This window comes from Lepisosteus platostomus, chromosome 11, assembly GCF_059453375.1.
Source record: "Lepisosteus platostomus isolate fLepPlt1 chromosome 11, fLepPlt1.hap1, whole genome shotgun sequence".
Taxonomy (NCBI): Eukaryota; Metazoa; Chordata; class Actinopteri; order Semionotiformes; family Lepisosteidae; genus Lepisosteus; species Lepisosteus platostomus.
The window spans coordinates 2115067-2142296 of NC_142621.1; the positions used below are offsets into that span (position 1 = coordinate 2115067).

Genomic DNA, 27230 nt, shown 5'->3' on the forward strand with positions numbered 1-27230 from the left:
GATGATATTCGATATTTACAATAAATACGTTAGTTGGTTTGGGGTTTAGGAATTAGGATGGGGACACCAAGCTCAAGAACTCAAAAAGAAGGAAAGACTGAAGGAAGTGAAGAATTACAGGGTGCAAAAACGAACCCCCAACACACACACACCAACCCAGTCAAAGGTATGACCTAGAACTGCACAGACTAACATAAAACACACCAACACCCTGAAGCTGAGTTCAGAAACAGGAAACCATGTGACCCACTAACGTCAAGCCGCTGAGCTAAACGTTGTAGCCAAACTGCAAGCTTAAAACATAAAAACACCAGTCTGTCCCCATAAACTGCAGAGCCTTGGAAAACACAACCAGGCAGCAAAACTGGCCCGGCCTTTATCCCGCCACGCTTTGAAAGTAAACAGCGCTTGCTGTTCAGACACAGAGCCGTCTCATGACTGTCCTACTGTTCGACTTGTTTCCAGTCAGTTCTTTATTGCAAGAAAAATAAAATGACACAGCTCTGTTTCACAAGTTGGCAGTTATATTGTCTTTTTTTTTTCTGGCACTCCCGGCTGAGAGGATTCAAGGCACCTCTGTAATTGTGGTTTCTGCGTTAACTGCAGCTCAAACAGAGAGGCCTTTGAGGAAACAAACACACACTCAGTGCTCCTTGCTCGCACCCTGGAATCCCTGTTTAACCCAAGACTTGCACCTGAGCCAGCTTTCATACAAGCAGTGTAAGGTTCAGTTTATCAGGATATTTTGTCCAAGAGCTATCATGTCTCCTTTTCTTATTGAATGTAAAAATTAATGTGAACATCAAAGGCATGCCCGTATGATGTTAACAGTGGTACACCAGAGTAAAAGCATAGAAAAGTCCAGTGAACCACAATGAAATCGCAGTCCAAGCATGGTTATGCATTAAGAGGTATGGCATAGAACTTTAGGAAAGCATGGCCAAGGAAACATTGTCAATGTTGTCTGTCTCCGTACAGGTGATCCCCTAGTTTAGCTCCAAGAATTTTTTTTTAACTGTACATGTAATACAAGTCACACTTATTGGTCTGTAATTACATGGTGCAGTTTTATATTTACAGTATTTGACTGAAAATCTTCTTTAGAGCAAACTATATTTCAGCCCATTTATACATTTATATGGGTGCAGTACCTCGCTCAGGGGTGCAACAGCAGGGTCTCCCCTGGAATTTGAACAAACATCCTTCCGGTCCAGAACCCTGCACGCCAGTCCTGTCCTACTCCTGTCCTGTCACTGTTTGTGTGAGCACCATTTGTATGGAAATACATTTCAATAACAATTCTCCAGTTCGCTTCTTTAGCAACTGTTGCAAGAGCTGTGTTAAGGACTCTTAATTCTGAGTAACATCTCGTTTCGCCATCGGGCCCTGGAAATTTATTTTCACTGACCTGCAACTCTTCTGCCTTCTTCTTTTATGTGAATGGCATTGAATACAGAACGTATTCCTTCTGTTGCCTGAGGCGTGTGGTCGAGTTCTTCCTCCGTGAACACCTGACTGAGAAATTAATTTAATACATCAGTCATTTCCCTCTCATTGTTTAGAAGTTTCCCAAAATCATGCGGTATGTTTTTTTTTTTATAATTGTAGGGCTGAAAGAAACTTTATATATTTTAGCCTCCACTGCAGTATTCCTTTCCATCTCTCTCTGGCTTTTTACATTTTCTACCTGCATTTGAAATGTAATGTTCTCCTAATTTAACTGGATCTTTTACCTTTAATTTGCCCTTACTGGTTTGTGGAAGATTTTCAATACCGTTCTATTTGTTTTTTATTTAATCTTGGGATAGTGAAAGGAGCTTGAACACTTAATTCATCTTAATTACTAACCTAGGAAAAAAACCGAAACTAAATTAGCACATCAGACGTTTCATATTCTGGTTTTCCAAATATAGAAGAAAAACGTTTCAATGCCTACACCTGAAGAAGGCTCCACGGCCGAAACGTTGTGTTCTCTTTCTTCTTTTTTTCAGCATGGAATAAACCTATAACTTGTTCCTTTGCATAATATAATATATAAATTATTAAACACAGAGGTACATTCAAAACTTTGCCTTGCGTTATTTTATCCATCACAAACTGGTCATCGCCAGCTAGCGGGCTGATTTATTAAAGCATACCCACACAGAACCCAGCAAATTTCAAAATGCATGACATATGTGAATGATAATCGGTTTTAGAAAAAGTGTGAATCGTGCAATCCACTTTCAGATAAAATAAAGTTGACTTATGTCTTAAGTCCCTTCTCCACATGGTGGGCAGCCAGTGCCGTTTTGATTTTCGGGTACACAATGAAGTTCCCCGAGAAACCTCGGCCGGGAAAGAATGGTTCCGTCCTACGTGGCAGAGACGCTTTCGGAGAAAGTCTACGGGACATGAACGGAATGATAATTAAATTTGCCATCTAATTAATTTAAAAAAAAACCAGAAAAGAAGCTCTTCAACGTCACAAAAGAATTCAGAAATAATTTAAAATGTGAGTACACCGACCAGGTTATAAGTTTTGTTAGCAATAACGTTTTAGTTGTTTTTTTTTTCCCAGTTCTTAAGAAGAGCGACTTTTTTTTCCCCCCAAGTAGTTTTGCTGCAATCCGGTGTGATTTTTGTCAGATAACGGACAGGTGCGGTCTTGCTGAAGGTGAGGTTTTTTTTTTTAACCACTGCGCCTTCTTGGCCTTATATTTGTTTCAGAGACGAGGTGCAGTTGACCTCGTATGTAATACAACATGAACTTATCTGTGTATACGCGTGGATTATGTGTTGAGAGTTTTTTTTATTGCCTTTTAAGAAGGGAAGCATATTTTATTGATCCTAACGGCTTTATTGTAAACACGCAGAGATGGTAACAAGTACGGTTATGCTTTTAAAATCGTAGATCGAATTGACCCTTACGAGAAAATAAACTACAGCGCCTATTCAAATGTCCCACTTTTCGGTTATTTTCGCAAGGCGAATTGTCAAGCAAATATTCAGCCTGTCAGAACCGGCCGTGTTTATTACTATACTTTTTGTGTATTCCAGAGGACACGTTTTTTTTTTTTAAATATTGCAGTAGGTATTGTAAAGAAAACGCGATTGCCCTTTTCTGTGACTCGTTACTCGCTTGGTCTGATGGAAAGTTTGAGAGCAATTTGATCCTAACTTCTCTCCTCTTCACAGACAGATCATCGAAATGTGAAATCGGTTCGTTTTCGGCTGACGTCTCCAGTGTTTCAGGCTGGGGCCTTACAGGTAATGTCAAATTTAAAGACAGCGTTCCCCTGCCTATAAAACGGGGTTATTTTCTATTGTTTTCTGTTTTTTTTTTCCTTAAAGATAAAATTACACTTCTGTTATTTTTAAACAATGAAGATTTGATGTTACTAAGTGTTTCAGGGCAAAATAAATAAATAAATCCAAGCAAAACTGTAATCCTAATGATGGAGTACAAGTGGGGTGCGAGGAGAGAATCTGCACAACAGTCCATCCACCTAAACCTGTAGGAAAAATAAAGCCTTTGAACAAAAAAAAACGTCCTAAAAATGCTCCAAAGGAATTCCATAAATACTTACACAAGATTCGAGATTGACCAAACACCAGTCGGATGACATCAATGGCGTTTGTTAGTGTGTGTACAGTATCGCAGTACATGCAGGTCACAAGAACGCGCTCCTGTGGAAAACACTGGGCTCAAAGCGTTCACCTCTTAGTCTACAAAGACTCAGCTGTTTATGTTGATGCATCGTTTTCTTGTTCTAGACCATGTGGGGAAAACACCCATTCCTACAGACAGAATGTTAGGATCTGTAAAAAAAAAAAAGTGCAGATATTAAATCTTACTGTACGTACATTATGGATAAATTCTATGGTGCTCGGTCCAGGGTATCAGGCTCCACCAGCATGGCTGAGCGGCTTGTTCCACACTCCCACCGCCCTCTGTGTAAGGAAGCACCCTGCTTTTGGTTTTAAATGTTTCGAAATGCACTGCCATGTGGTGCAGATGCACTTCCACGTTGAAGCTACTGAAGAGCTCCCCATGGATGACAAGCCCTTCAGGAATTGCCTGTGATGCAGGGGTTGTTAAACTAAGAGCTCTATTGATTAATTCCTGAAGGCAGGGAGCAGGCCGCTGTTTCAACGGCCTGCACTTTGCCCGTGCTTGCAGAGGCCCAGCCCTGAGAGGGGTCAGGCTTGCGGCTGTGCTGTGGTTCGGAGAGGGCTGATGTGGAAGGTGTACTTTGACAGCAGGGCGAAAGACTGTTCACTCTCCTTCGGGCCAGAGACTGTGAAGAAACCACGTAAGTCTGAGCAAATACCCCTGGTTTTCTCCTCCTGCATGCAGAAATTAAGTAGGTTTTCTTTTTTTTGTGTTAAACTGAAATGCAATCTGTGCTTTTTAAAGATGTTAATTGGCATATTAGTTTAAATAAGCAACTGCGTACAACCTCGTGAGGTCTAACTAATCAAAACCGAGAGAGACGCTTTGCCGGTTTTTACTTATTCTATAATTGATTATGGTTTTCCAAAAAAGGATTTGTTAGTTTTCAGATCAAGGTCTTTTTTCCCATGAAAGCAAACATTTACATTTCTGAAACCACTTTCAGAGTTTGTTCACCTCAGAAGATGGTGAAGTAGATAAATATAGACTTGCTCATTAGCTACAGATGTTTTTCAGTTCAGTTTTCAAATGAGAAAAACGACGAAATGGGGATTTCTAAGGAACGTTTGTTTCAGTCTGTGGGTAAAACGGGTCAGCCTACAGCTGTGCCTCTCCGTTCTCACCCCAGTCTAGTCAAGCTGACGTTCTTCAAACACAAAATGTTGAAGAATTAGAGATTGCAAACAAGATTAATATTTCATTGGCATTTATTTATTTCAAAAAGCCAGACTGCTGTGAATCAAAACTTTTGGGAACCTCCCAGAAAGTTTTTGGTCTTGTACCAGTTTTTATTTTTAGGCAGGCCAGTGACGCATGCCATCTTTACATGTGAAATGAAGCTTAATTAAGTGAGAATGATCGTGCATTGAACAACAGGCCCAGGGCCGGTAGCTGTGCGTGGTGTCGGGTAGTCGGAGCCCCTGAGACTTTTTTCCTCTCAAAGACACACCCAAAAATTATTTACAAAAAGATCAGTTTTACTTCCTCTTTCTGCCACATGTGAAACCCCAGTTGTTGGAGTAAATCGGTCCCCCTGTGACAGTACGGGGGGTGGCGCCATCGGCCCACTTACAGCGCCTTGCAGAATGTTTCGAACCCTTGCACCAAGTCTTTGCCTTTGGTCGCTTTCAAGCGCGCAGTCACGACACTTTAAGGCGTCGGCCTAAATCTGTCCTGTTCACAACCTGCCCCCCGCAGTCGACACCGAAGGGAAGAAGAAAGAAGAAGGTAAGTGGACAAGTAATACGAATGAGAACTGGGACTCTGGGCTGTGGGGAGCCAGCAGTCCCAGTGAGGTGTCGGCTAGCTCTAGCAGGAATCCGCACGGCAGCACCTGCTTTCTGCGCTGGGGCTGCGGATGTTTTTGTGAACGGTGCGCATAAAAACCCTAGCGGGATGTGCTTTTGTTTTCTTCCTTTTTTCAGTCCAGGCCAGTTGGAGTTTGCCCAGTGGTGTGAGGCGTACATGCCCCCAGGGAGGCGCTAGGCGCTCGCGGCACGGGGATGGACCGCGGCGGCTGCCGGAGAGACGGTTCTGGCCCGCGGGCCCCACAGCACCACCCGCACAGGCCCGCTTCCAGGACGGGCTACCCGGAGAGGCCCGGCGACAGGGAGGGTGGCTACGGGCACAGGCCTGGTCGTTACGGCGACGCCTACGCGCCCGGTCGCTATGGTGACGAGCGCTACCCACAGCCGGACCCTAGGGGGAAGCACTGGCCCGTGCAGGACCACCGGGCCGGACACCATGCCAGCAGCCCCCTGCCCAGAGCCGCCGTCGCCCCTGGATACTGCAGCACCCCCATTCCCAGGGGCTCCTACAGCACAGAGAGGCTGCCCGACAGGTCACAGCATAAGGGCTCTCTGCTGGCTTAGAGATTTCTGAAACATGAAATGGCTGATATCGTGACGGACGCGAAACCTGAGAATGTTGGCTCGCTGCTACTACTATATCTTACAGCTGATAGAGCTGTTGCTGCCACTATTACTGCAAATTAAAAGCTGCATGCACTCCACTGAAAGAGGTAGATACTGTTAGGAATAACAAACCCTTCCAGGTTACCTGGTGAGGTGTGAGTGCAGCTTCTGGGCTCCTTCCAGAAGTCACCAGCACCTGGGTACTCTCTCCACACCCTGACCTGACATCAGTTCAGCACATGTTCAGCCTCTGGAGGGCAGCTGGGTACAGAATGTTCCGGAGGAGCTAAATTTAGAGTTGCTGTGTAGGTGCATTCACCTTGCTTGGCTTCAGCCCTGCATAGCTGCAATAACAAACTGCTAACAAAGCACTCCGGGCAGTTGCGGACAGTTTGCTGGAAGACGTCTTTTATTTGTTCCCCGAAACGAGAGTCTTTAGTCTTGTGGTCTAAGACGTCATCGCCTCTCACTGGTGTGGTGTAACGCTGTCACAGAGAGGGAACGAGCTCAAGACAGTTCGACTCGCCGAACGGCTCTCGCCCATTGTTTCTGCCTCTCCTGTGCGCTAGAAGGGAGCTGCAGTCAGGAAGCCTTGATCAGAGCTCCCCAGGCAGGGGGAGCAGATCTCTCTGTGGCAGAATGGCCCTAGACGGGCCGCTATTCGGCGTTTCTTTAATGCATGTTAATTAATAAAGCAGCAGTTCGCCATTAAGCACTGTTAAATAACTTGTCTTTATCAAGAATTTATTTGGCTGATTATTTTCTTCAAAGTGACATGATTGTTGTTGCAACCTCTGGTTCATTTTCCGAACGTATTTCGGTGCCGGTTTGTGCAGTTGGGTTTGCTGGGTGCAGTGATGCCCTCTAGTTCAGGTTCAGGCAACCAGCAGCCTACTCAGTATTCCACACTGTTTCCCAGTCTGTTTCCCAGAGTTCATGCATTGAAGTGTGCGACTGCCTCTTGTCTTTTAGGCAGGTCTATGACTACCCTCCTTACAACTCCCTGCCCTGGGCCCCCAGGGGGGATTTCGGCTACTATGATCACGGCTATCACCAGTGGTACCACCCACACACAGGTAGTAAACTCATCTGCCCGCCTGTGCAAGAACGCTTTCCCATTCTTAGCTGGCTTGCTGCCCCTTTTGAGTTCTCAGTGGCAAACATCTTTAATGGTTCTTGTGAAAGTACAGTCTTGTCTTCATAAAGTGTGTGAGCTGCTGTGGCTTAGATTGTAACTCAACATTTTCCTGAAACTGCTGCTTGTGTATGAATATCCGATCTTCAGAGACGTTCTCGCACATGCTCTGTATCTTACACCCTGGTCTTCTGTCTCACTGTGGTTTCAAAGCTCCGGGTTTCAGATGCAGTTCACTGGAGGGTGGTAAGAGTGTGTTGTCTTTATCTAAGAAGGTGGTGGTTTAACAGAGAAGCCTCAGGTGTTCCCTGAGAAGCATGGACAGTGCAGGACATTTTCTCCAGCTGTCGTATCTCTTGCGGTGAAAGCCATGTTGATGTGTTACCTTCAGTACAAGGATGGATTGCCAGACACCGTGGGCGGGTAGTTTTTTTGTAGTGCAGCCCCCCAGATCTTAGGTTCTGCTCTCAGGTTAAGGAGGCGGGATAAACGTCTGTGTGGAGTTTGCGTATTCCCCCGTCCATATGGGTCTTCCCTGGTTTCTGCAGTCCCTGGAATCCTGTCCCAGCCATAACCCCTCCTTGTGTGTGCCGGGTCAGCCTCTGGGTTGCCACCATCCTCTACTGGAAGGAGCATATCGCCTTTGTCACTTTGCAGTGATATTATATGAGCATTTTGTTTAGTCACCTAGCTGGAGCTTTTATGCAGAAGGGCCATGTTGCGTTTTCACGGGGGGGTGAACGGCGCTCCTCGAGAAAGGTCTGTGATGTTTCGTCTCAAGGGCGGCGAGCCGGGGGGGGCTCTGTCACTGAGACACGGCGTGAACCGGGGACACGAGAGAGGAGCTTGAACTTTTAAACCATCGAATGCAAAAAAAAAAAAAGAAAAGGTTTAGCTGAAAAGCAGCTTGTGTTGACGTGTTTTTTTTATATATATATATACGCAAGGATGTGCTAATAAAGTCAAGAAAAGTCAGAGTGTTTCAAACCCTGTGATTCTGTCCAGAGGCTGACAGGTGGGCTCCCAGCGTCCCTCCACAGGACCCCTGGAGGCAGAGCCCAGGCCAGGGGTGGAGGCACGAGCCGGACTGGAGCAGCCCCTCTTTCCCAGAGCCGCCCACCAGCAGGTCAGTAGGGCCCTGCAGCCCGTTCCGGCCCATGTGCTCCCTGGAATGAGTAGCTTATGCTTTGCTCTGTCTGTTTGGTTCTTGAGACTTAACTGCAGGATTCTCGGCACACGGGGACGAATGGTCTAGTGTGCATGACGGTAGCAGAGTGTGGTCTGGAGAGAAGTACTGTTGAGTCCAATATCAGTTTGCTATTCCTTGGACAGTGTTTGGGAAATCTTAAATAATTCATTCTTGCAAAACCCTGAAAATTTGCTTAGAATACTGAAAAAAAAAATTAAGGGATGCTTGTCTTTTGAACCAATGGCATTTTTTAATAAAAACGTTTTGTAGGGGGGGAAAAAAAAAGAAAATCAACAACCCAGAATGGCAGTGATTTGTGTTCTTGGATTTACAAGAGCGCGGCAGGCTGGGTGATATTAACACAGGGCCCTCGACTGTCGGATTGTTCATGGCTTCACAGATCGCTGCTGGGTGCCTGGCTCCAGCCGGCTGAGCCTGCCAGGCGAGTACCTCTCTGCCAGGGCTTGAAACCTGTCTTTTCACTCTGTGTTCCTTCCAGCTACGACCAGCGCCACAGAAACCCCCGGCAGGACTACAGCACTCCGGGGAGCCCACACCATCCCAACGGAGACGTTATCCGGGAGAACAGAGAGCGTTTTGGAGAGGTGAAGCTCAAGTAGACCAGCGAATAAAAATGAATGCCAAATGCCACAAAAAAAAAAAAAAAAACAGCCCAACACTCGCAGGCTTGGCGCACAAGTCCACACCCGCTGCCTCCACTACAAAGCTGTATTCTTCCCAGCTCACACCTGGCCTGCATGATGTGTTGTTTACGTATTCAGTCCATCTGAGGGAAAGGTTATTGCTGAGTCATTCCTGTTTTGCCTTTCGGTCTAACTTAGAAAGATAAGTCGGTCGGAAGCTGTTATAAACAGATCTGCCAGCTCTAAACGGGTGTTTACTAAGGACAGAAGAAAGGTCACAAATGAGAGAAGCCCTTTGGCCCATCATGCCTGCTTGGTGGTTAACAGCTAATTGATCCAAGACTCTCATCCAGCCACTGCTGGAGCTCAGCAGTGTGAGCCTGGTCAGGACCTGGAGGGGAGACTCCTGGGAAAGCTAAGGTTGCTGCTGGAAGAGGTGTTAGTGGCGCCAGTAGGGGGCGCTCACCTTGCGGTCTGTGTGGGTCCTAGTGCCCCAGTATAGTGACGGAGCTCCCCTTTGGTGTTCATGGTTCTTACCTCCTCGTAGTTTCCCCTGGTGCCGGTTGGCTTGTGTTCCTCCTGGAGAAGTCCGCTGGGCTGGTCTTGTCCTCCTGCAGTCTTCTCGGTTCAAGACCGAAGAGGTCGAGTTCCTTCTGGGACAGTCCCTCAAGCTCCGCCTCTCTCCTTCTCCCTCAGTTCCCTCCCGGCGGGTCGGGGAGCCTGGCGCGATCAAAGGCCTCGGGCTTGTCGTCGAGTGGCTACGAGCTGAGCCAGTACATCACCGACGGCACCGAGCACAGCGACCTGCTCCCACGCTCTCTCTGGGGCGACTCGCACACAGGTGAGCTCAGGTGGGCTCAGGTAGACTCAGGTGAGCTCGGGTGGGCCCAGGTAGACTCAGGTGGGCCCAGGTAGACTCAGGTGGGCTCAGGTGGGCCCAGGTAGACTCGGATGTGCCCAGGTAGATTCAGGTGAGTGAAAATAAAACTACCCATAATTTTTCATGAGGCTGCATCTCTCTTGCAAAATGAAATCCTTTCCCAGTTGCTCAGTGCCGCTGTGGATTGTGTTTATCTGTAAACACCGGAGTGACCTGCCAGGGAGTTGGGGTGACTCTCCCCAGCCCGCCACCCGATTGCTTCAGACCGAAATCGGAGAAACAGGCTGAAATCACAAATCACAGTTAACCGTCTGTGATACTCTCATGCACTCTTGAACTTTTCTGCGTTTATCAGTTCATTTATGTTTAATTATCCAAATCTTTGTCACGTCAAATTTTTCGGAATGTGAATAAGTACATTTTTAGAGACGATCTATCGAAGAGAAATATGCAGCTTGTACTGTATGCGTGTACGTGTTTTTCGTAAACGCATTCCTGAACTGAGCCAGAAACTAGGTCAGTCTGTTACCTGTCCCAGGTGGGTTGATCTGCTCAGATTTACATTGAACTGTATGTATTCAAAACAGTGAGGCCTTTTATTTCAGTCATTTTGTTTTGTTGCAATATGATTGCAAACCGCTTCAATAGATTTTACCTGGCACGGAGAGTTTGGATGCTGGGATTTGGTTACCAACACGTATGCCTCACAGCAGTTCCTCCGATGTCTCCCTGCAAGACTTTGACTTGCTCCCTCCAATACAGGGTCCCCTCTCTTGTGGGAGCTCTGGGGCGTCATGCTTGACATCTGTGGGGGTCCTTTAAACACTCTGTTACCCCGACTGCAACGTGTCACTAGAGCCTTATGGAATTGAGAGCAGCTCCCGTCTTCTCTGAGCTGCCCTGTGTGGTGGGAATGAACCGTTAATCTCGGGGTGTTTCAACGTTGTCACTCTCTCCCTTCCGTCCCCTGTCAGACGGCGCAGACGTCCCCCAGCTCTCCGCCCCCCTGAAGTTCTCTCTGCCTCACGTGCGGGCCGGATTTGGGCCCGCGGGCCAGCTGGTCCGGGTCAGCCCCAGTCTGCCCACCCAAGGGGAGCCGGCGCTGGTGGAGGTCCACAGTCTGGAGGTACGTCTGCCTTCATTTCCAGCCGGGCTCCCTCGCTAGCTAATCAACCAGTCAATCAATCAAAAGGCCTAGATGTCTGTTTGTTTTATTCACAATGGTGGTTAACTGGTAAGTCACATGGTGCCAGGACACGGTGTGAATGAGGGCGCATGGAGGTCCTGGACTGTTTAACAGTGACGCCGTCAAGCCACCACTGTTGAGAACAAGCAGACAAAGTAGCTGAAACATGCTTAAACAGTTACTTCAAGGACCATGATCTGCTCTTGGCTCTACTCCATTTTTTAGAGCTTTTCCACTCTGTCGGGCCTATCATCGGGTCTGTAGGGCTTCAGAATCTGACTGCATCATCTCCCACTAGCCTGCACAGTATGTAGTTAATGGGTAACCGTATTGACGGGTATTTCCGGGGTAGAATTCTCATGTTCTTGAAACCGTGGTTTAACCATTTCTGGATTAGAAAGGGTAGAAGCAGATGTGTAAGTTCAGACTGGGAGCCTCCTCTAGAATTAACCGGCTTTTGGGAGCACACCGTACTGTAGGTTGTCTCCTCATTTCTGAGAAAACGTGCTGAGTGTTGAGCAACACTGCAGTGTAAAGGCCTCTTCAGTTCCTGACAGTCCACACTGGCACTGCCACGGCACATCACGCCTCTCACTTCCCTGGGGGAGCTGCTAATGCAATCTTCGGATTTCACCTTCCTGCTGCTGTGACTTGGCTTTTCTTTCTTAACCACGGTATTTACGGTAGCAAAGTCCTGCCTCATCTTATTTGTGAGAACAGTCGATCTTGTGGTTTGTGTTTAACTTGTTGCCTTGCGGGAGATCCGGAAAACCCACTGGGTCTGTCAGTGTGGTGTCTGAGAGCAGCGCTAGCCTCTCAGCGTGGCTGCACCCTGGCATGCTCAGATCAGCTCTGTGGAGACCGAGCGTGCCAGCAGGATCTGAGGTGTGCGGATCGTACCTGAGCAGATCCTGTCTGTCCCTGTCTCGGGTCCGCTTGGCTGCTGCGCACTGTTGTGCAACCTGTGAGTTCGGGTCATGGTGACCTCGTCGCTGAAACCGTTCCTCTGCTTCAGACGCTTGAAATCTCATTTACCAGCGGCTGGATTCTCAACCTGCAAGCGACCCGCACTCTCACTCTGGCGTTTTTCACAATGATTGGTGTTGTGCTGGGCCTTGCAGAAGTATCCAGACCTTTTCTAGCGTGCGATTAAAAATAAAACCGGTGTACACACGTTTTATAAACTTAATATTTTATCCACAACCCGAGTGCTCAAACGGAAGACTTCTAAGGGTGAGATAGGTAATTGCAAATGCCGACACAAGCGTCAGAGGAAAGAACTGAAATATGTTGATTGTCCAGGTCCTCAGTATTTGACGTTAGCCCTGTAGACAGCAGTTCCAGCCGCATGTCTTGTTAGGTAGGCCTCTGCCAACCTTACCACCCGGTTGGCGCAGTTTTTGCCCACTTGCCCTGGCGGATTTACTTTCACATCCTGCATGAAGATCAAGGATGGGCTTAGTGGAGCACAGCCTCTCGATGGGCAGATGTAAGGGGTCAGCTTCAGCCCTCTAGTGTGGACAGTTTCTCACCTGTGTGTCCATCGTCTCCTGTCACCTGACTCTCTCTCCCTCACACCTGAGCACTCAACAGCTGTGAACAGTGCATTTCTCCTCTCTCTATTAGGGACACACGCCGAGCACTCAATTCATTTAGGTTTGGCCCAGCACAGTGTTTTAATACGAATGCCACTTTATTCATGTTCACACTAATTCCCCATGCATTTCTTTCTTGTTGCATTCGTGCTTTGAGTGTGTGGAATAGGTTGTGCCTGTAACATACAGTAAATTAACTGCTACTTCAAAGTGTCGTGAGATCCTGCTTTAGCAAAAAAAAAAAAGGTGAAAACCTGGCCAGGGGTGTGAATACTTTAGCAAAGCGCCACGTGTATAGTAGTGCCTGTGTGCTACTATACTTAAACTTAAAAATAAACAGAGTTAAACGACAGGCAATTGATTCCAGTTGTCAGATCACGTATACGTTTCACTTCTCCCCGGATTGTCACCTGGGGCTTTTGAGTCCAGCAGAAGGCAAGCCTGCATCATCTCACTCCCTGCTGATCCCTGAGCGGATACAAGGACCGGGACAGTAACAGGCTGCCCCTTTGCTTTGCCCCGAGCCTGCGGTGAGGCCGGAAGGGTGCCGGAGGGTGGCGGGGTGACGGAGGTCAGGCGTGGGTGTCTGCCTGCAGGAGGCGAGAGAGAGATCGGTCGCACATTAACGAGCACCTGGCCTCACCTCCGCAGGTCATCCTCATGGACACCCCGGAGCAGCAGGAAGCGAGACTCTTCCCCGGGCCGCTCGCCAGGTAGTGACGCTCTCTGCACCTGCGGGCGCCTCTCCGTGTTCACCTGTGCACCCTTCAGGTGTCGTAGTGCTTGTAGTTTCTTCTCCATTTTTGTTTTACTTTGTGCGGAAGTGTTGTGCTCGAGTTGCTTCCTCTCGTTGTCCTGCAGGTTGTACACATGGCACGTGTTAACACGGAGGCTTGTATAATGACGTAGTCTCGGTCTAATCTGCCTTCTGACTGCGTGTGAACCTGGTGTGGGTCAAACGGGAGCACCGCTAGCTGAAGTCCAGCCCCGGCCCGGGGCTCCCTGCTGCGTTGCCCTTTCGGAGATCGAGAAGAAACGATCACGCTGCCTCACCCCAGCCTCGTTCTTAATTGTGCACCACTCTGTCGGCACTCTACAGAGGGGCCGTCATCAGAGCACGGGTCTTTAAAAGAAAGGAGAGAGCACAGCAAGGTTGCTCCTGAACCTGACTGACCTTTCTACTGTGCTGCCATGTTTTTCTGTAAATAAAACTCCCCCTTTTGATGTGGCTGGTTGAGGCGTGTGGTGACAACGGAGCACATCCATCTGCTCCTGCTGTACGTTGTTACATAGCCGCTCTGTGCACGACCAGCCTGGCCAAGAGCATATCCTGCATTTACAGGGAAGACCTGCACAAGGTGGATGCAATCACATTTGCCCAGAACAGAGCAGACACCTGCTTGAAAGACAAAGCTCTGCAAGACCAGACCTCTGCTGCCCTCCTGTGGAACCTGCTAGTATTGCTCTGCAGACAGAATGGGGTAAGTACTGCATATTGCCCGTTGCAGAATGCTAGTGCAATTGGAAAGTACAACATACGCTGTTGGTCAGTATATGGATAATTATACAATTATTTGAATAATTGACAGGGACCTTTGTAGCTTACTTTGTGCTCCACACTGAGATAGCGGTGCATTTTATTTCAGCTGTAGTCAGCTTATCCGATGCCTGGATCTGCGCCTGGCTGCATCTTCTTTAATATCCTGTCTGTCCAGTATTCCTCTGCAACAGAAGCAAGGACCACAGATTGTTCTTCCCAGTTTGCTGTAATACGCTCACCTGTGTGTGATAACCAAGAAAGACATCTGCGCTTGGATTAAGGATAATCGTCCCCCCCCCCCCCCTAACATCAACACAGCCCACGTGCATGTAGGGGAAAGATGGCGTTGTGTGCTGGAAAAATTAGGCACTTAAGCAATACTGTTTGAAACGCTGCCGTGCCTTTCCGTCTCCAGAGAATCGTGGGCTCGGATATCGCTGAGCTGCTGCTGAAGGACAGCAGGGCGCCGGGGCGGTGTGCTGGTGCCGCGGGCGGGCCGGGCCCCGAGAGTCTGATCGACCTGAGCGAGGGGCCCCCCCCCGCCCCCCCGAGCGACGCCGCGGACCTGCTGACCGGCGAGCCCGTGCGGGGCGCGGAGTCCCGCGGGCAGGCGCTGCAGAGATACACGGGGCTGCTCCTCCGCGGGCAGAGGAAGGTAAGACCCCCGACCGTCCTGAGCTTCACCCTGACTGGGAGAATGGGCCCTGTTCTTGCTCCGGGTCGGGCGCTGCCAGAGGTGGTCGTTGGTCTGGCTGTTGACCTGGGGGGCTCTGGGAGGGCCTGTGGGTCCTGTACAGGCGCAGCTGGCTGAGCCTCTCTCACACTCTTCAGGAGGCCCTGGAGGCGGCGATGGCCAGCGGCCTGTGGGGACACGCCCTGCTCCTGGCCAGCAAAATGGACAACCGGTCGTACACCACCGTGTTGAACAGGTAACTGACCAGCCGGCGCCACACGCGTGTGTTTTGAAGTGCAGTCCTTGTCTTAGAAGCGAGTGTCGGCATTTTGTATCCAGCCAGGACAGGTCCCTACCACGTTCCCTCATTCTGCCAGCACCCCCAGCGGGCGCCTCCTGCTGCTCGGTTTACCGCAGTACGTCACCGGCTTGGCCGTGGTTGCCACGGTTTCAACTGCTCCACTGTGGTTCGCTGCACTGCATCATGGGAATTTATCAGCCCTGTATAACCAAGACCTGCAGAAATACCGTGGTAAACTTGCAGTTGAGAGGCCTGCACATCAAAAGGGGCCTAGACACTCGTCTACAATAAAGAGTCAACTGCACGTGCAGAATTGCACTGCTTAGGTCTTGCTTTTTTTAATTCTCGAGCTCATAGTTCAGCTGACGAGTGGAATTGATTGTCGGCGCGAACAGCCGGAAGCAGAACACTGTCCAGATGTTCAGCCACAGCAGTGGAGATTATCAGCCCTGGTGCTGTTGTACAGGAGGTCACGCACGACTGTCAGGTGGTGGGGAGGGGATTCCCAGGGCTGTGCGCTCTGCTGTTGTAAAGTGGTGACCTGACCATGTCTCATCTGTTCAAAGGTCTGTTTTCCCTGTAAACATCATGCAGCCTGTTGCAATTGTGTAGTATCTCATTACCTCCTTCTCCTTCTCATATTGGTGTAATTTAGCCGTTTAGCTGTGAGTGATCTCATCTTTCAAAGGCTTCTGCTCTTCTGACATTTATCACCCTGTTGTTGTGCCCTCTGCCTGCCTGTGCGTGTCAGGTTCACAGGGAGTCTGGCTGTGAACGATCCCCTGCAGACTCTGTTTCAGCTGCTGTCCGGACGGACCCCTGCAGTGTCCACGGTACATATCCCTTCTCCTGGTAACTGCGAGCTGTCCGACCTGCCAGAGCCTGTCTTGTAATGAATGTTTGGACTTCTGTCTTCCACACATGGAACGTGTTGGTAAAATGAATTTCTTAGTCCTTGAAGAGAAGTAGGTGTGTAAGGAAAAAGACCTAAATGTACAATTTGATAGACTTTGTACAGTTTTTTTAGTTTAGCAGATATTCATTCTATAAAGCAAAATGGAAAGCTCTGATCGTATTCATTTCGTTCCTTTTGCACGTAGTAGTTTCGTCAGGTTTGGCGCGTGACTGTTAAAACGCGTGGGGAGACTGGGGGATGCTGGGAGTTGGCTGCTGTGGCTTACGAGTTCTGAGCCACAGACGTTTGCAGGGAGATGAGCTCCAGGTCTGGAGTCTTCTTCATTTCTCCTCTGTCCCTGTCGTCTTAGTGCTGTGGGAGTGAGCGATGGGGTGACTGGAGACCCCACCTCGCGGTTATACTCTCCAACCCCCCTGGAGACCCCACACTGCATCGCCAGGCGGTCACTACCATGGGGGACACGCTGGGTAGGAGCCAGAAACCGATTCCTCGGCGTCTTGAGTTTGACAGTTGCTCTATGTGGGACTGCCTCACTGAGCCTTCCACTCAGTTGAACGACGGCCAGAGAGGGGCCTTTAGAGTAAACAAGAGTTAGGGAGATGTTACGATTCACAGAAAGAGAAATACTGCACCACAGTGAAATAGCCCCCCAAGGCAGTTCCCGTAGATCGGTTTAGAAGGGTCTTCTCGGAAGTCATTTTTGGAAGCATGGGTAGTTGCCGTAGCAACCAATCACTGTAAGAAAGGCATCAAAATAAACCTCTGTGTCTTGAAAAACCCACGTGTGAGGCACACGCTGGAGGTGATCCCCGATGTGAAATGAGATAAAACCCCATCCTTGAAAATGTGGCTGGTTGCTCTGTGAGAACAATATTGTTTAATTTGTTGTTCTAAATAAATTAAAATTATTTAATTTAAAAAAATTTATTTTACTGAGAGTGGGACAAGGTCTTTCACCTTTAATCTTCTGTGAGGTGAAAGACCTTAATGTTTTGCAACAAACCGGGTGGGAGGATTGTGCAGCGTCTAACCGTGAGCAGTCAAAGGGCTTCAGCGATCACACTCTTCACTTTGTGTTCTCCTCCCCCAGCTGCCAGAGGGCTGTTACATGCTGCCCATTTCTGCTACCTCGTGGCCCAAGTTCCCTTTGGGGTCTACACAGCGAAATCGGAGAAACTGGTCCTCCTGAGTAGTAACCACTGGTAAGCCCTGCTGAGCGGAGATCTGTGTCCTATTGCTCTGTCATATGACGGCTCACAGTGTGGTGCGGTTCGTAATTATGGGGGGCCTCAAGTCTGGGTCTTGTCACTAGCCGGCTGTGACGCAGTGGCGCACGACGGGCTGAGCACTGATGAGGGAGGGGTTAGTCGGCCTGGGCCCCTCGCGACACGGGGCCACAGCGCCCCCCTGTGGTCTCCCGGGTGATCGCAAGCTTGCAGCGCTGCCGCCGAGGGTCCGGAGATCTCAATCCACCTGCGCTCTCCTGAGCGCCTTCGCCCCCGGGCGGCCCAGGCGCTGTCCTTGCCGGGACAGTCCGGTCAAACCGGGGCCTGTGAACACTGGAGTCTGTGGGAGTCCGGGGGTGAGGTTCAGACTCGTCGATGGCCGTCTCGAATCATAACGTGACATCCAAAAGTAACAAAAAAAATTTGAATGACGCGTACCTTGAATCCAGAGACGGAATATACCTGATAGGGCGCGGAGATCGCGCGTGCACCTCGTGTGAAAAGCACGCGCCCAAGCGCCCGGCTGGGTGGAGAGACGGGAGGGAGGCGTGAGCTGGTGGAGCTGCCGGGGCGCTTTCTGCAAGTTTCGCAGGCCGGAGCCTCGTTCCGGGTTCCCCGCGGTGGGCGGGACTGGTGCGCGCCGTGGAGACCGGGTCCGAGCACGGCCTGCAGAGGCAGAGGGCATCCTGTACCGTTCTACAGCGGAATCCCCTGCGCTGCCGTCTCAGCCCTGTTTCTGTCTCGAGTTGTGGCTTTTGTTTCGGTCTCTGTCGTTTCGGATCTCGGGTTTTTCTCGAACGCTCGACACGGAGCGTGTTCCGGGGGGACGCCGGCAGCCCCTCCCCGATCTGTCTCGCTCGAGGTGCTGGATCCTGGGTACGCAAGCTCCCTCTCTTTTTCACAGCCTGCCCTTCCCGCAGTTCGCCAGGAGCTCAGCCATCCAGAGCACCGAAGTGCTGGAGTACTCCCGGCTGCTGGGCGACCCCTCCGGCTTCATCGCGCCCTTCCAGGTACCCTGCTCGCCTGCGCCGCGGTCTTGTGTACAGTTTAAAGTGTTGTGTGGCTGGTGATGACTGGCCCTGCACAAGGTACACTTCTGTGAGCGTGCACGATCCACTGCTTGTGCCTTCCATCTCCTGTAGCCCACTTTGAAATGCATAGACGCTTGGAAGATGTACATTCGCCTACATTTATTTATTGTCTTCTTGTTGCTGAAAAAAGTAATAAAAAATGCAGACATCTGTCCCAAAACAGAGTAACCAGCAACCAGGTCATATTTTCAAGCTGCCTTACTGGGTAGTAACGGAGACCTGCAGATCTCTCTAGTCCCAGAAGATTGAAATGCTAATTAAATTGTGAATGAACCTCTGTTCTGTCTCGTTTGTCTGTGTTCTCAGGTTTACAAATTTCTTTATGCGTGCCGCCTGCTGGACTGCGGGCTGGCTCCTCAGGCATTCCACTACTGCGAAGTGATAGGGAAGGCACTGCTCAGGCAAGAGACCCTCCATGTTGTGTTAGTGGAAGAAGTCATCAAGGTACCACTGCACGGCCCTGCACCTCACTGCATCACACTGCACCACACTGAATCATGCCACACCTCACTGCACAACACTGCACCTCACTGCATCACAACACATCACACTGCGCCTCACTGCACTACACTGTACCTCACTGCATCACAACACATCACACTGTACCTCACTGCATCACAGCACATCACACTGCACCTTACTGTACAACACTGTACCTCACTGCATCACAGCACATCACACTGCACCTCACTGCATCACAGCACATCACACTGCACCTCACTGCATCACAGCACATCACACTGCACCTTACTGCACAACACTGTACCTCACTGCATCACAGCACATCACACTGCGCCTCACTGCATCACACTGCACCACACTGAATCATGCCACACCTCACTGCATCACAGCACATCACACTGCGCCTCACTGCATCACAACACGCCTCACTGCATCACAACACGCCTCACTGCATCACAACACGCCTCACTGCATCACACTGCACCACACTGAATCATGCCACACCTCACTGCATCACAGCACATCACACTGCGCCTCACTGCACCACACTGTTCTGTTGTGTACCTGCAGCTGGCAGACAGGCTGAAGGCGTCAGGTCCTCAGTTTCGTGCTGGAGGAACAGAGCAGCTCACTGAGGACCCCGAGTGGCTGGTGGAGCTGCGGCACAGATATGGTCTCCAGCAGGTGAGAGACCCCTTCACAGCACACGGGCCCCACTGGGGACAGCCTTCACAGCACACGGGCCCCACTGGGGACAGCCTTCACAGCACACGGGCCCCACTGGGGTCTGCCGTGCTGGAACAGAGGGATCGTCTCAGTTCTGCACGTTTCGGGGACCACGTGCTTTGCTTTTAGTCTAAACCTCTGCCCCAGGGAGCCAGCTTGTAGAAATTCCAGTGGGGGCTCTCTACACTTCTTGGGAGAGGGGGGTGCATAAATATCGGGGGACATAGGGGTACATAAGCAAGCAGGTGAGGGGGTGCATGACCGCCAGTGTGGGTGCAAGGTATGAAACATGAATGGTACTGCACGTGCTTACGCGAAACTTAAGCCGGACACTTAATCCTTCAGGTGTTTTCCTGGTGTGCACTCAATGTCGGCACCCCCTCTCCTAGGTTTTTTCATGAGTTCATGACCCCCTGAATCGCCGACAGAATCTGGCCTCTCTGTCCCTCTTTCTGGTTTTCTTTACTGAAGACTGAATACACCACTGACACACGGGACTTTTCTGGGTGGCAACATGAAATCAATGCTTCTCTTTCGTAACAGGCAGCTCTTATTCCTCGGGATGCTTTTCCGGGTGAATTACGTCAGCAGGGGCACCAGGCTGCTGATAGTGTCTTGAAAAGGGAGCTTTGTGGCACAGCAACAGGAAGGCAGTCGGGAAGGCGCTGAGCTTGCAGGACTCTTTCAACAGCAAGTGCAAACAGCATGGCTATATAACGCCTGTTGTCTTGCCAGTTCACAGCTATTAAACTGTAAAACTGCTACAGGGGTATTACAGCAGTTGTATAATGTTATGGGTTTATATTCAAGTGTTTATGAAGCCATTTTATAAAATGCGTCATTACTGATTGAAAATAGAGATACAATGTTTTACTTTGCTTGACATGTTGCACTAAAACAAATGTATTTATTTAGATGGGGAGCTATGGTGACTGTGACAAGTATCAACCACCTGCTGATGAAACCACTAGCCCATGGGAAGATAATGGGATCGACACAGGTAAACCGATGTGCACCGACAGGCCGAAGTCCTCTTACAACAGCACGTGTCTTTTCTAGTGGGAGAATGAGATGCCTTTTCACTTGGCAGCCACCAGGGGGCAGACTTGAGTGTCTTGTGGACCACATGAAGGAGACCACTGTTGGGAAGAGGCAAGGTTTTCCACTTCCTGTCTGAAAAGAAATGACAGCTGGCAGCAGCAAGGTTAACTAAATCACAAAGGGTCACATCTGATCTCACTTCGATCGTCTGCTGTTGAAGAATGTCCCATGCAGGGAGTTTGTTTGAGAAAAAGAAGACCTTCAGAGTTGTCTCTTTGACACATCCAGGGCTAATGATTTGTTTCCAGCGAACCGCGACGGGTGTGACATGGAGCTCCTGCCGGGATTGCTGACGGCCGAGGCACACGAGCACAGTCCAGCTGAGCTGCTCCCTCAGTACGAACTCCCTAAGGATGCGGAGCAGCACCCCGGCCGCACCTGGACTCCTCCCCAGGCGGCTGCAGAACATGCACACAGGGAGCCTGCAGCGCCACCTCTGCCCGGAGGCCAGAATTACCACTTCCGGGTCCAAGATGCCACCAATCCACAGGATGCCCACCTGGATTCCAGCAATCCTGGGCGGCTCACCGACGGTAAGGATCGCACAGGGTGGTGATGGGATCCCTGTGCCTCTCATAGACACAAATGACACCCTAACCGGTGGATGTCAATTCTAAAATACCAACATTACATATACAAGCTGGGTGCAGTTTTTTTGTTAATTGTTTTGTTCATCTTGCATTGACCCACCCCCGTGCCGTAGATGGGACTGAGACAGATCCTCAGCCAGCTGTTGCAGTGCTTGATTGTACAGACACAGCTGACGTCTGCTGGGTCTTAACTGACAGCTTCGCTGGGCTGACGGAGCCGGTCTGAGCTCTAGTGCACAGGCCTGCGGGCAGCAGAACTCAGCGGGGGGGCAGTGAGGGTTTATAAAGGAATATGGACATGGAAAAAAATGATCTAGAATCTACCTATTTTATTTAATAATAATAAAATGAATTTGGATTTAAAGAAAATGGACTTGCAGAGTTTTAGAAGGGGCTGCACTGAATCTGCAGGTGATTTTAGATTTGTGACTGAGAAGCGAAAGCTACACTGAATTGAAGAGGAGCTGGAATGTTTGTGCAGCAGGGGAGAATAAAGTCGGTCTTCTCCCTTGGTGTCAGCTTCACAGCTGCTGTCCTTTGTGCTGATAGTCAATCCTGTTTCTCCTTACAGGTTGCGAACGGCGCTGGGGGGACGGAGCTGTAAGTTTTCCAGCAGGTTCCTGTTACAGCCCCTGCGGCTCACAGGCCAAGTGAGGCTCGGGTTCTCCTGCACATGTGCGAGATTTGATACTAGAGCAGACGCTGCACTGGGACATGATATTTGAAATCCTTAAGATTTTAAAAAAAAAAAAAACAACCTCCTGTCCTGTTTCTTGCAGTTAGTTACCTTGGCGTGTACTATAACTCTGCAAGTTCTAGCCTACACCTGCTCGATACTCATTACTTCACGGCTGGTGAGCATTGCCTTGGGGGAATGATCATGTCTGACGTATGGAAAGAATGAGCAATGATCGGCACTGTGTACCGTGAAAACTCTGGACACAGAAAATAAGAGTAAAAGACGTGCTGTGTCCTTTGCAGTAGGATTGTAGTGAAGACCTGAACGTAGGTGGGGTTTCTGTGGTGGCGGAGTTGTGATTGAGTGTCTTCTCTGCCTGAGGGCGACGCACGAGGCGGTGGCGTCCCGGTGCTGGCGGGAGATGTGGATCCGCGCCCCGCCGCAGAGGAGCAGAGCGGCCCCGGGCCGGGACAGGTGGGTGACGTCACTGCGCCCCAGCTCGCCGCTCCTGCCTCCTGGATTGCTCACATCTTAGCGCTGTGAGCCCGGCGTCTTTCCACACCAGAACCTAGGCCCTTCCTTAAGAAACGGGAGTTGGAGCTTGGATACGTTTTTGAGATGTTCGATAGGAGGAGGAAAAACACTTCACCATCCGCGTCCCTCGTTTTACCGCCTCCTACTTCCCTAGCCAACTTCTTTGAAGAAAGCGACTGAAAAGACGAGGGATTTTATTACATTTCAAACGCATTCACATTCAAACAGCTTTATGGGCATGACTGGTAAATTACAGTGTTGACAAAAGCGTACACAATCAATACAACATCAACATACATTTATAGTACAAATGCAGCGCTGGCCATTTACATACAACAAACGACACATCGAACATTACTGACAGACAGGCTCACTGTTCCTCAGGCTGTGCCAGGAGATCACATACTGGGCTGCCAGTTCAACCGAGTTCCCTCTCCCAGTAGGATTGGGAGCTGTTCTCACTCTGGCACGTGTGGGAAATGTGGGAATAGATTTGTTGTCTTGGGGAAGAATGTTTGTCTAATGCCAGAGTATCTGTCACGGTGCAGTAGTCCAATGTTAACTCAGTCCCTGTCAACAGCGTTTGGATGCACGGTGAAGTGTATTTCTCCCTTTTTTTCTTTTTGTTTTCCAAGAGCTCTAAACGGGGGTGGTTCAGTTGGTTCAAGTCCAAACCCGCCTCGCGTGTGGAGCCAGCCGCCCGGGTGAAGGGAGATCGAGGCACTGACGGGGCTGGAGAGGTACAAGCGCCTGTCCGCCCTGCTCCTCCAGCCCTCAGCGAGAGGACTGAAGTGGAGTCTCTGAACCCAGACTTGCACAACACTGTGTGGCTCTCTGAGGCGAGCTCTGACGCGCCGCAGGGCGACCCGAGACCGATTCCCGCCCTCCAGAGTCGCTCGTTCGACACCGTGGGTCGTGCGAGTTAGTGTTGTAGACTTCGGATACATCCAATTTCAAACAAACTGTCAGACTGCAGGTTCTTATTTCACCAGGACGCCTCAGCCCCTCCTCTGACGGCGCCCCCCCCAGGAAGATCCAGAGCAGCGTTCCCCCCCCCGGCCTCCACAGGAGTCAACCCCTTCTCAAGACGGGCGGGTAAGGAGCACGAGCAGCTGAGCGACACTGCCCCCAAGAGGCTTCTCAGAGCACCCCCCTTACCCAGGGATTGAGTACCTGCAGTGCCTTGTTCTTACCACTGGAGGCAGTATAGAAACAAGGAGCCAGATTCATTTCTGGGCTGAGAAGAAAATTCTGCTCCTTGAGGGGGCTGAATCTTTTTGGGGTAGTCGAATAGAAAGGCAATCCAGGTATTGGTCTAAGTATAGGTATAGATATAGGTAATCCAGGTCAAGCCTTGTGCTCCGTGATGGACTGCTGTCCTGTCCAGGGTGTGTGCGTGTCCGGTGATGGACTGCTGTCCTGTCCAGGGTGTCCCGTGCTTCCGGGATGGGGTTTGGGCCTGCAGAGACGCTCACCCCGCATGAAGGGTGGATGAATGTTAAGCTCATGTGTGGATGATTTGCATTGCTGCCGAACGCCGGGTGTGGTAATCCGTCTCTGTGCTTTGTGTGTGCGCACTGTGCAGGGAGACGGGACACGCTGCAGGAGGGGAGGCCTCAGCCTACAGAGGGAGGGCTCACGGCTCTGTCTCAGGTAGGCGATGCTGCAGAAAGAGGAGCGGCTCTTCCTCACCCTTGTACTCTTGGCAGCCTTTCCCGCAAGAGCTGCCGAGTGTCTGAAGCGGCGAAATCAATCAGGCATTACTAATCGTACCTCGAGTCCCTTCCTGTTGTCATTCCCTGACCAGCAACTCATGATGCCAGGAACATTCGTGGCCGTGGTGGTATAAAAGACGGTCTCGCTGCTGCACCTGGTCCGCCGCGCAGCATACAGTTAATGAGTATTATGCAAGTAATTGTTAATTAAATCTAATTTTAATTTCAGGAACTAAAAATACCTTGTTTTCTTTTCTGTCAGGGACCTTGAGCTTAAAACTTGGTCACCCAGTTCAGCGGGACTGGATTACTTGGGTCCAACACAACTACAGGTCTCAGGAATTATTTTAATAGCCACAGCTGGAATCCGATTTTACCACCGAACAGAAGAACTCATTTGAAACCCCGTCTGTGCCTCAACTCTGGAACTCGGAAAACCCTTCAGTTCTCATGTCGATCTGGAAGCCTCGTTGAGCACATCGGAGAGTCCTGGACCTGTTTTTTTAGCCTTTATGCTACCGAGGCAGTAAGAGGGGGCTCAGGTTAAATCTGCAGCCTCGCCAATGGTGGCCGTGCTCTTGTGTGAGCGTGAGGCTCCTCTCCTGGCTTGTTCCCCGCTCTGTTCAGCACACGCAGGGGATGAACTGCAGCCTGGCGGGGTTTCGCTTGCTCAGTGCAAACGGGCACAGCAGCCACGGCACCTCCTTCAGCTAATGTTACCAGTTTATTCAGATACTTGCTGATGAACATCATTCCCTAGGCAGAGTCGTCTCAGCAATTCCTTGAGCTCCTCTGTCTATGCTAAGTGAAATGTAAGAGGTGGAGGAAAATACACTTTTATGCCAATATTACACACCTATGGTATATGACAAGCTATTTTTTTATTTATCCTTTTTTTTTGTCAAGAAGCACAAATCTGGAAAACAGGCATGTTTCCCTAGTGTCTGTTTATAGTTCTGTTCTGAGTGAACCTCGAATATTAACTTATGCCTGATGTGTCTGAGCCACAGTGGTATAGTCTGGGGGGCTTCAGGAGTATACAGTTGAAATGCTTAATAAAAAAAACAAAACTTCTAACAAAGTATCAAGGGTGTAGGGTAAAAAAAAAAAATCACTTTCCCAGTTTTAGCTTGAACTTATTCTCTTTTGTAGATATTTTTACAGATGAATAAAATGCAGTTTTGAGTTTTAGTTATTGCTATCTAATTTGATAGCAAAAAAATCTGGTCACCTTACATAAACACACTGGCCTCAACTGAAGATAGACGAAAAGCAGTTGTCATTTCTTTCTAGAAAATTGGCCCCACTACAGCAGCAGCTTTTAATTACTCCAGAATTGTTACTCATTAGCAAATCTCCTTTTACCATTACTCTGCAGATGCCTGTCCTGCACAAGCCAAGTGTTTTTTCTGGGCTGGCGGGGCCGGCGATGTGGGCTCTGCTCCAGCTCGGTGCAGATGTGTCCCCGTTAGCAGGAGTCAGCTCCTCCTCCACAGACAGCTCCTCCGCCAGCCCCAGGGTCACAGTGGCAAACACGACCACAAGCCACGCCCTGGCATAAAACGCCCCCCAGTTCATCCTTTTGTCAGTTGCAAGACTTTGGCCAACCAATATATTTTAGAATTTAAGATGTCCAAAAAATTATATCCTTTGATTTTTTTTTAAATGTATTCTCTAATGATTTTTTGCTAGAATTATCCTACTCACTTCTTACTTTAACATATGGGGATCTTTAATCAGTGACAGAAATCTACTATCTCCGTAAACATACATTAAACAAAGGTCTGTTTCATTTTAAAGAGACCAGGGCACTGTAAGAGAGGGGGTGTTAATGCTGGTGTCCTGGTTAAGTTCCACTCTGTGCCAATACAATATGCCCCCCTCCCCGTTCCACCTTCATTCAGTTGCTGAAAATTTCCTACCTGCTGGTGCAGAATGGCTGCCACATGAAAGCCAGGTAGGGCTGTACCGAATTGGGCTGTGAAAACCACTCTGGAATTCTTCAGGATGAAAAGCACGAATATAGATGCAATACATTATTGTTATTATTGTAACAAGGCAGGAACAACAACAACAACAACAACAACAACAACTGAGTTTGTGCAGTGCAATGGGAGAGGATCTCAAGAGTTTTGCATGTTTGACAAAAAAGGGTAATGTTCCCTTTTAACAGCTATACTATGCCAGTTGCCATAATCTGAATATTACAAGACTGTTTGGCAGGTGAGATGCTATTTCACACCCATTGTGCCAAACACTGCCAACTATTCAGCAGGGACAGCTTCTGGCAGAACATCTAACAGCTGTAGGCTGAGACTAATTGAGCACTGTTGACGCGGGCAGGACAGTGAGGACCTGTTGTGAAGATTAAATGCAGCAGCTTGATTTTAGTGTGATCTCTGCTGGATTCCACTCTACAAACTTACTGTATTAACGCTCCACCAGCTACTTGAATTGTGGCTTCTCATAGCCTCTGTTCCAAGATTCAGTTCTCACTGCCTGGCAGTGCAGGGGAAAACACGGCTCTTGTCCTGTACTCCTATCTGAACACTCTGAGCTTTCAGACAACTTTAGTTTCAGGCAAATTTAGCTTAAAACTTACAAATGTTTTTTTTAAATTATTTCTCCAGACTGTTTCTTAATGAAATGTTGGATTCAATGGCTTTTCTAATTGTTGTTCTTTTGATTAAATTATTCAACCAATATGCTATAAGTGAATGTTTTGTGTTCTCAAACAGAAATAATGTTCGAGCAATTAAGTAGTTTAATTTTGCAAATTTCTCAAACAGTATACATACATTTTTTTCTCCTCCATAAATACATCAGACATACTGCAAACTTCCACCTCTGGGCTACTAAAGAACTGGCTGAAGCAGTAGAGTCTGAAGGGACTTTACCTCTGGAGTCACTTCTAGTTTTTCCCCAAAGATGAAGCCATTGAGACAATTTAAATAACTTTTTACTACAGAAATCACCTG

General features: G+C 49.2%; 1 protein-coding gene and 1 long non-coding RNA gene across 8 annotated transcripts; one reads left to right on the plus strand and one right to left on the minus strand.

Annotated features, from left to right (window-relative positions):
* Positions 1-2028: 2028 nt before the first annotated feature.
* LOC148651746 (uncharacterized) lies at positions 2029-6599 on the minus strand. Its single transcript, XR_015925156.1, has 3 exons — positions 6215-6599; positions 3570-3801; positions 2029-2384 (listed from the first exon to the last, which is right to left on the minus strand). It is a non-coding gene; the product is annotated as an uncharacterized LOC148651746 (long non-coding RNA).
* On the plus strand, positions 2348-26957 carry sec16b (SEC16 homolog B, endoplasmic reticulum export factor). Of its 7 annotated transcripts, none has more exons than XM_088597776.1 (28): positions 2348-2494; positions 3178-3249; positions 4163-4295; positions 5581-5996; positions 7042-7145; positions 8210-8330; positions 8893-8998; positions 9734-9878; positions 9909-9938; positions 10892-11043; positions 13350-13411; positions 14041-14179; positions 14654-14893; positions 15070-15167; positions 15964-16045; positions 16478-16595; positions 17219-17330; positions 18259-18364; positions 18752-18889; positions 19478-19591; positions 20549-20633; positions 20983-21267; positions 21896-21924; positions 22385-22477; positions 23173-23277; positions 23530-23632; positions 24123-24190; positions 24515-26957. In XM_088597776.1, exons 4-28 carry the CDS (start codon positions 5659-5661, stop codon positions 24521-24523), a joined length of 2982 nt encoding a protein of 993 aa, XP_088453902.1. In that variant the 5' UTR covers positions 2348-2494; positions 3178-3249; positions 4163-4295; positions 5581-5658; the 3' UTR covers positions 24524-26957. The 7 variants fall into 7 exon arrangements, with proteins under 7 accessions (XP_088453902.1, XP_088453906.1, XP_088453903.1 ...); XM_088597777.1 differs by having other exon boundaries at positions 2350-2656; positions 4163-4346; positions 5586-5996; XM_088597774.1 differs by having other exon boundaries at positions 2350-2656.
* Positions 26958-27230: the final 273 nt, after the last annotated feature.

Excerpts from the sequence above, each read along its gene's own strand:
- sec16b (XM_088597776.1), top strand. The coding sequence starts at position 5,659 with ATGGACCGCGGCGGCTGCCGGAGAGACGGTTCTGGCCCGCGGGCCCCA. Across the intron at positions 8,331-8,892 it reads CCAGAGCCGCCCACCAGCAG|CTACGACCAGCGCCACAGAA; the intron begins GTCAGTAGGGCC and ends TGTTCCTTCCAG. Across the intron at positions 8,999-9,733 it reads ACAGAGAGCGTTTTGGAGAG|TTCCCTCCCGGCGGGTCGGG; the intron begins GTGAAGCTCAAG and ends CTTCTCCCTCAG.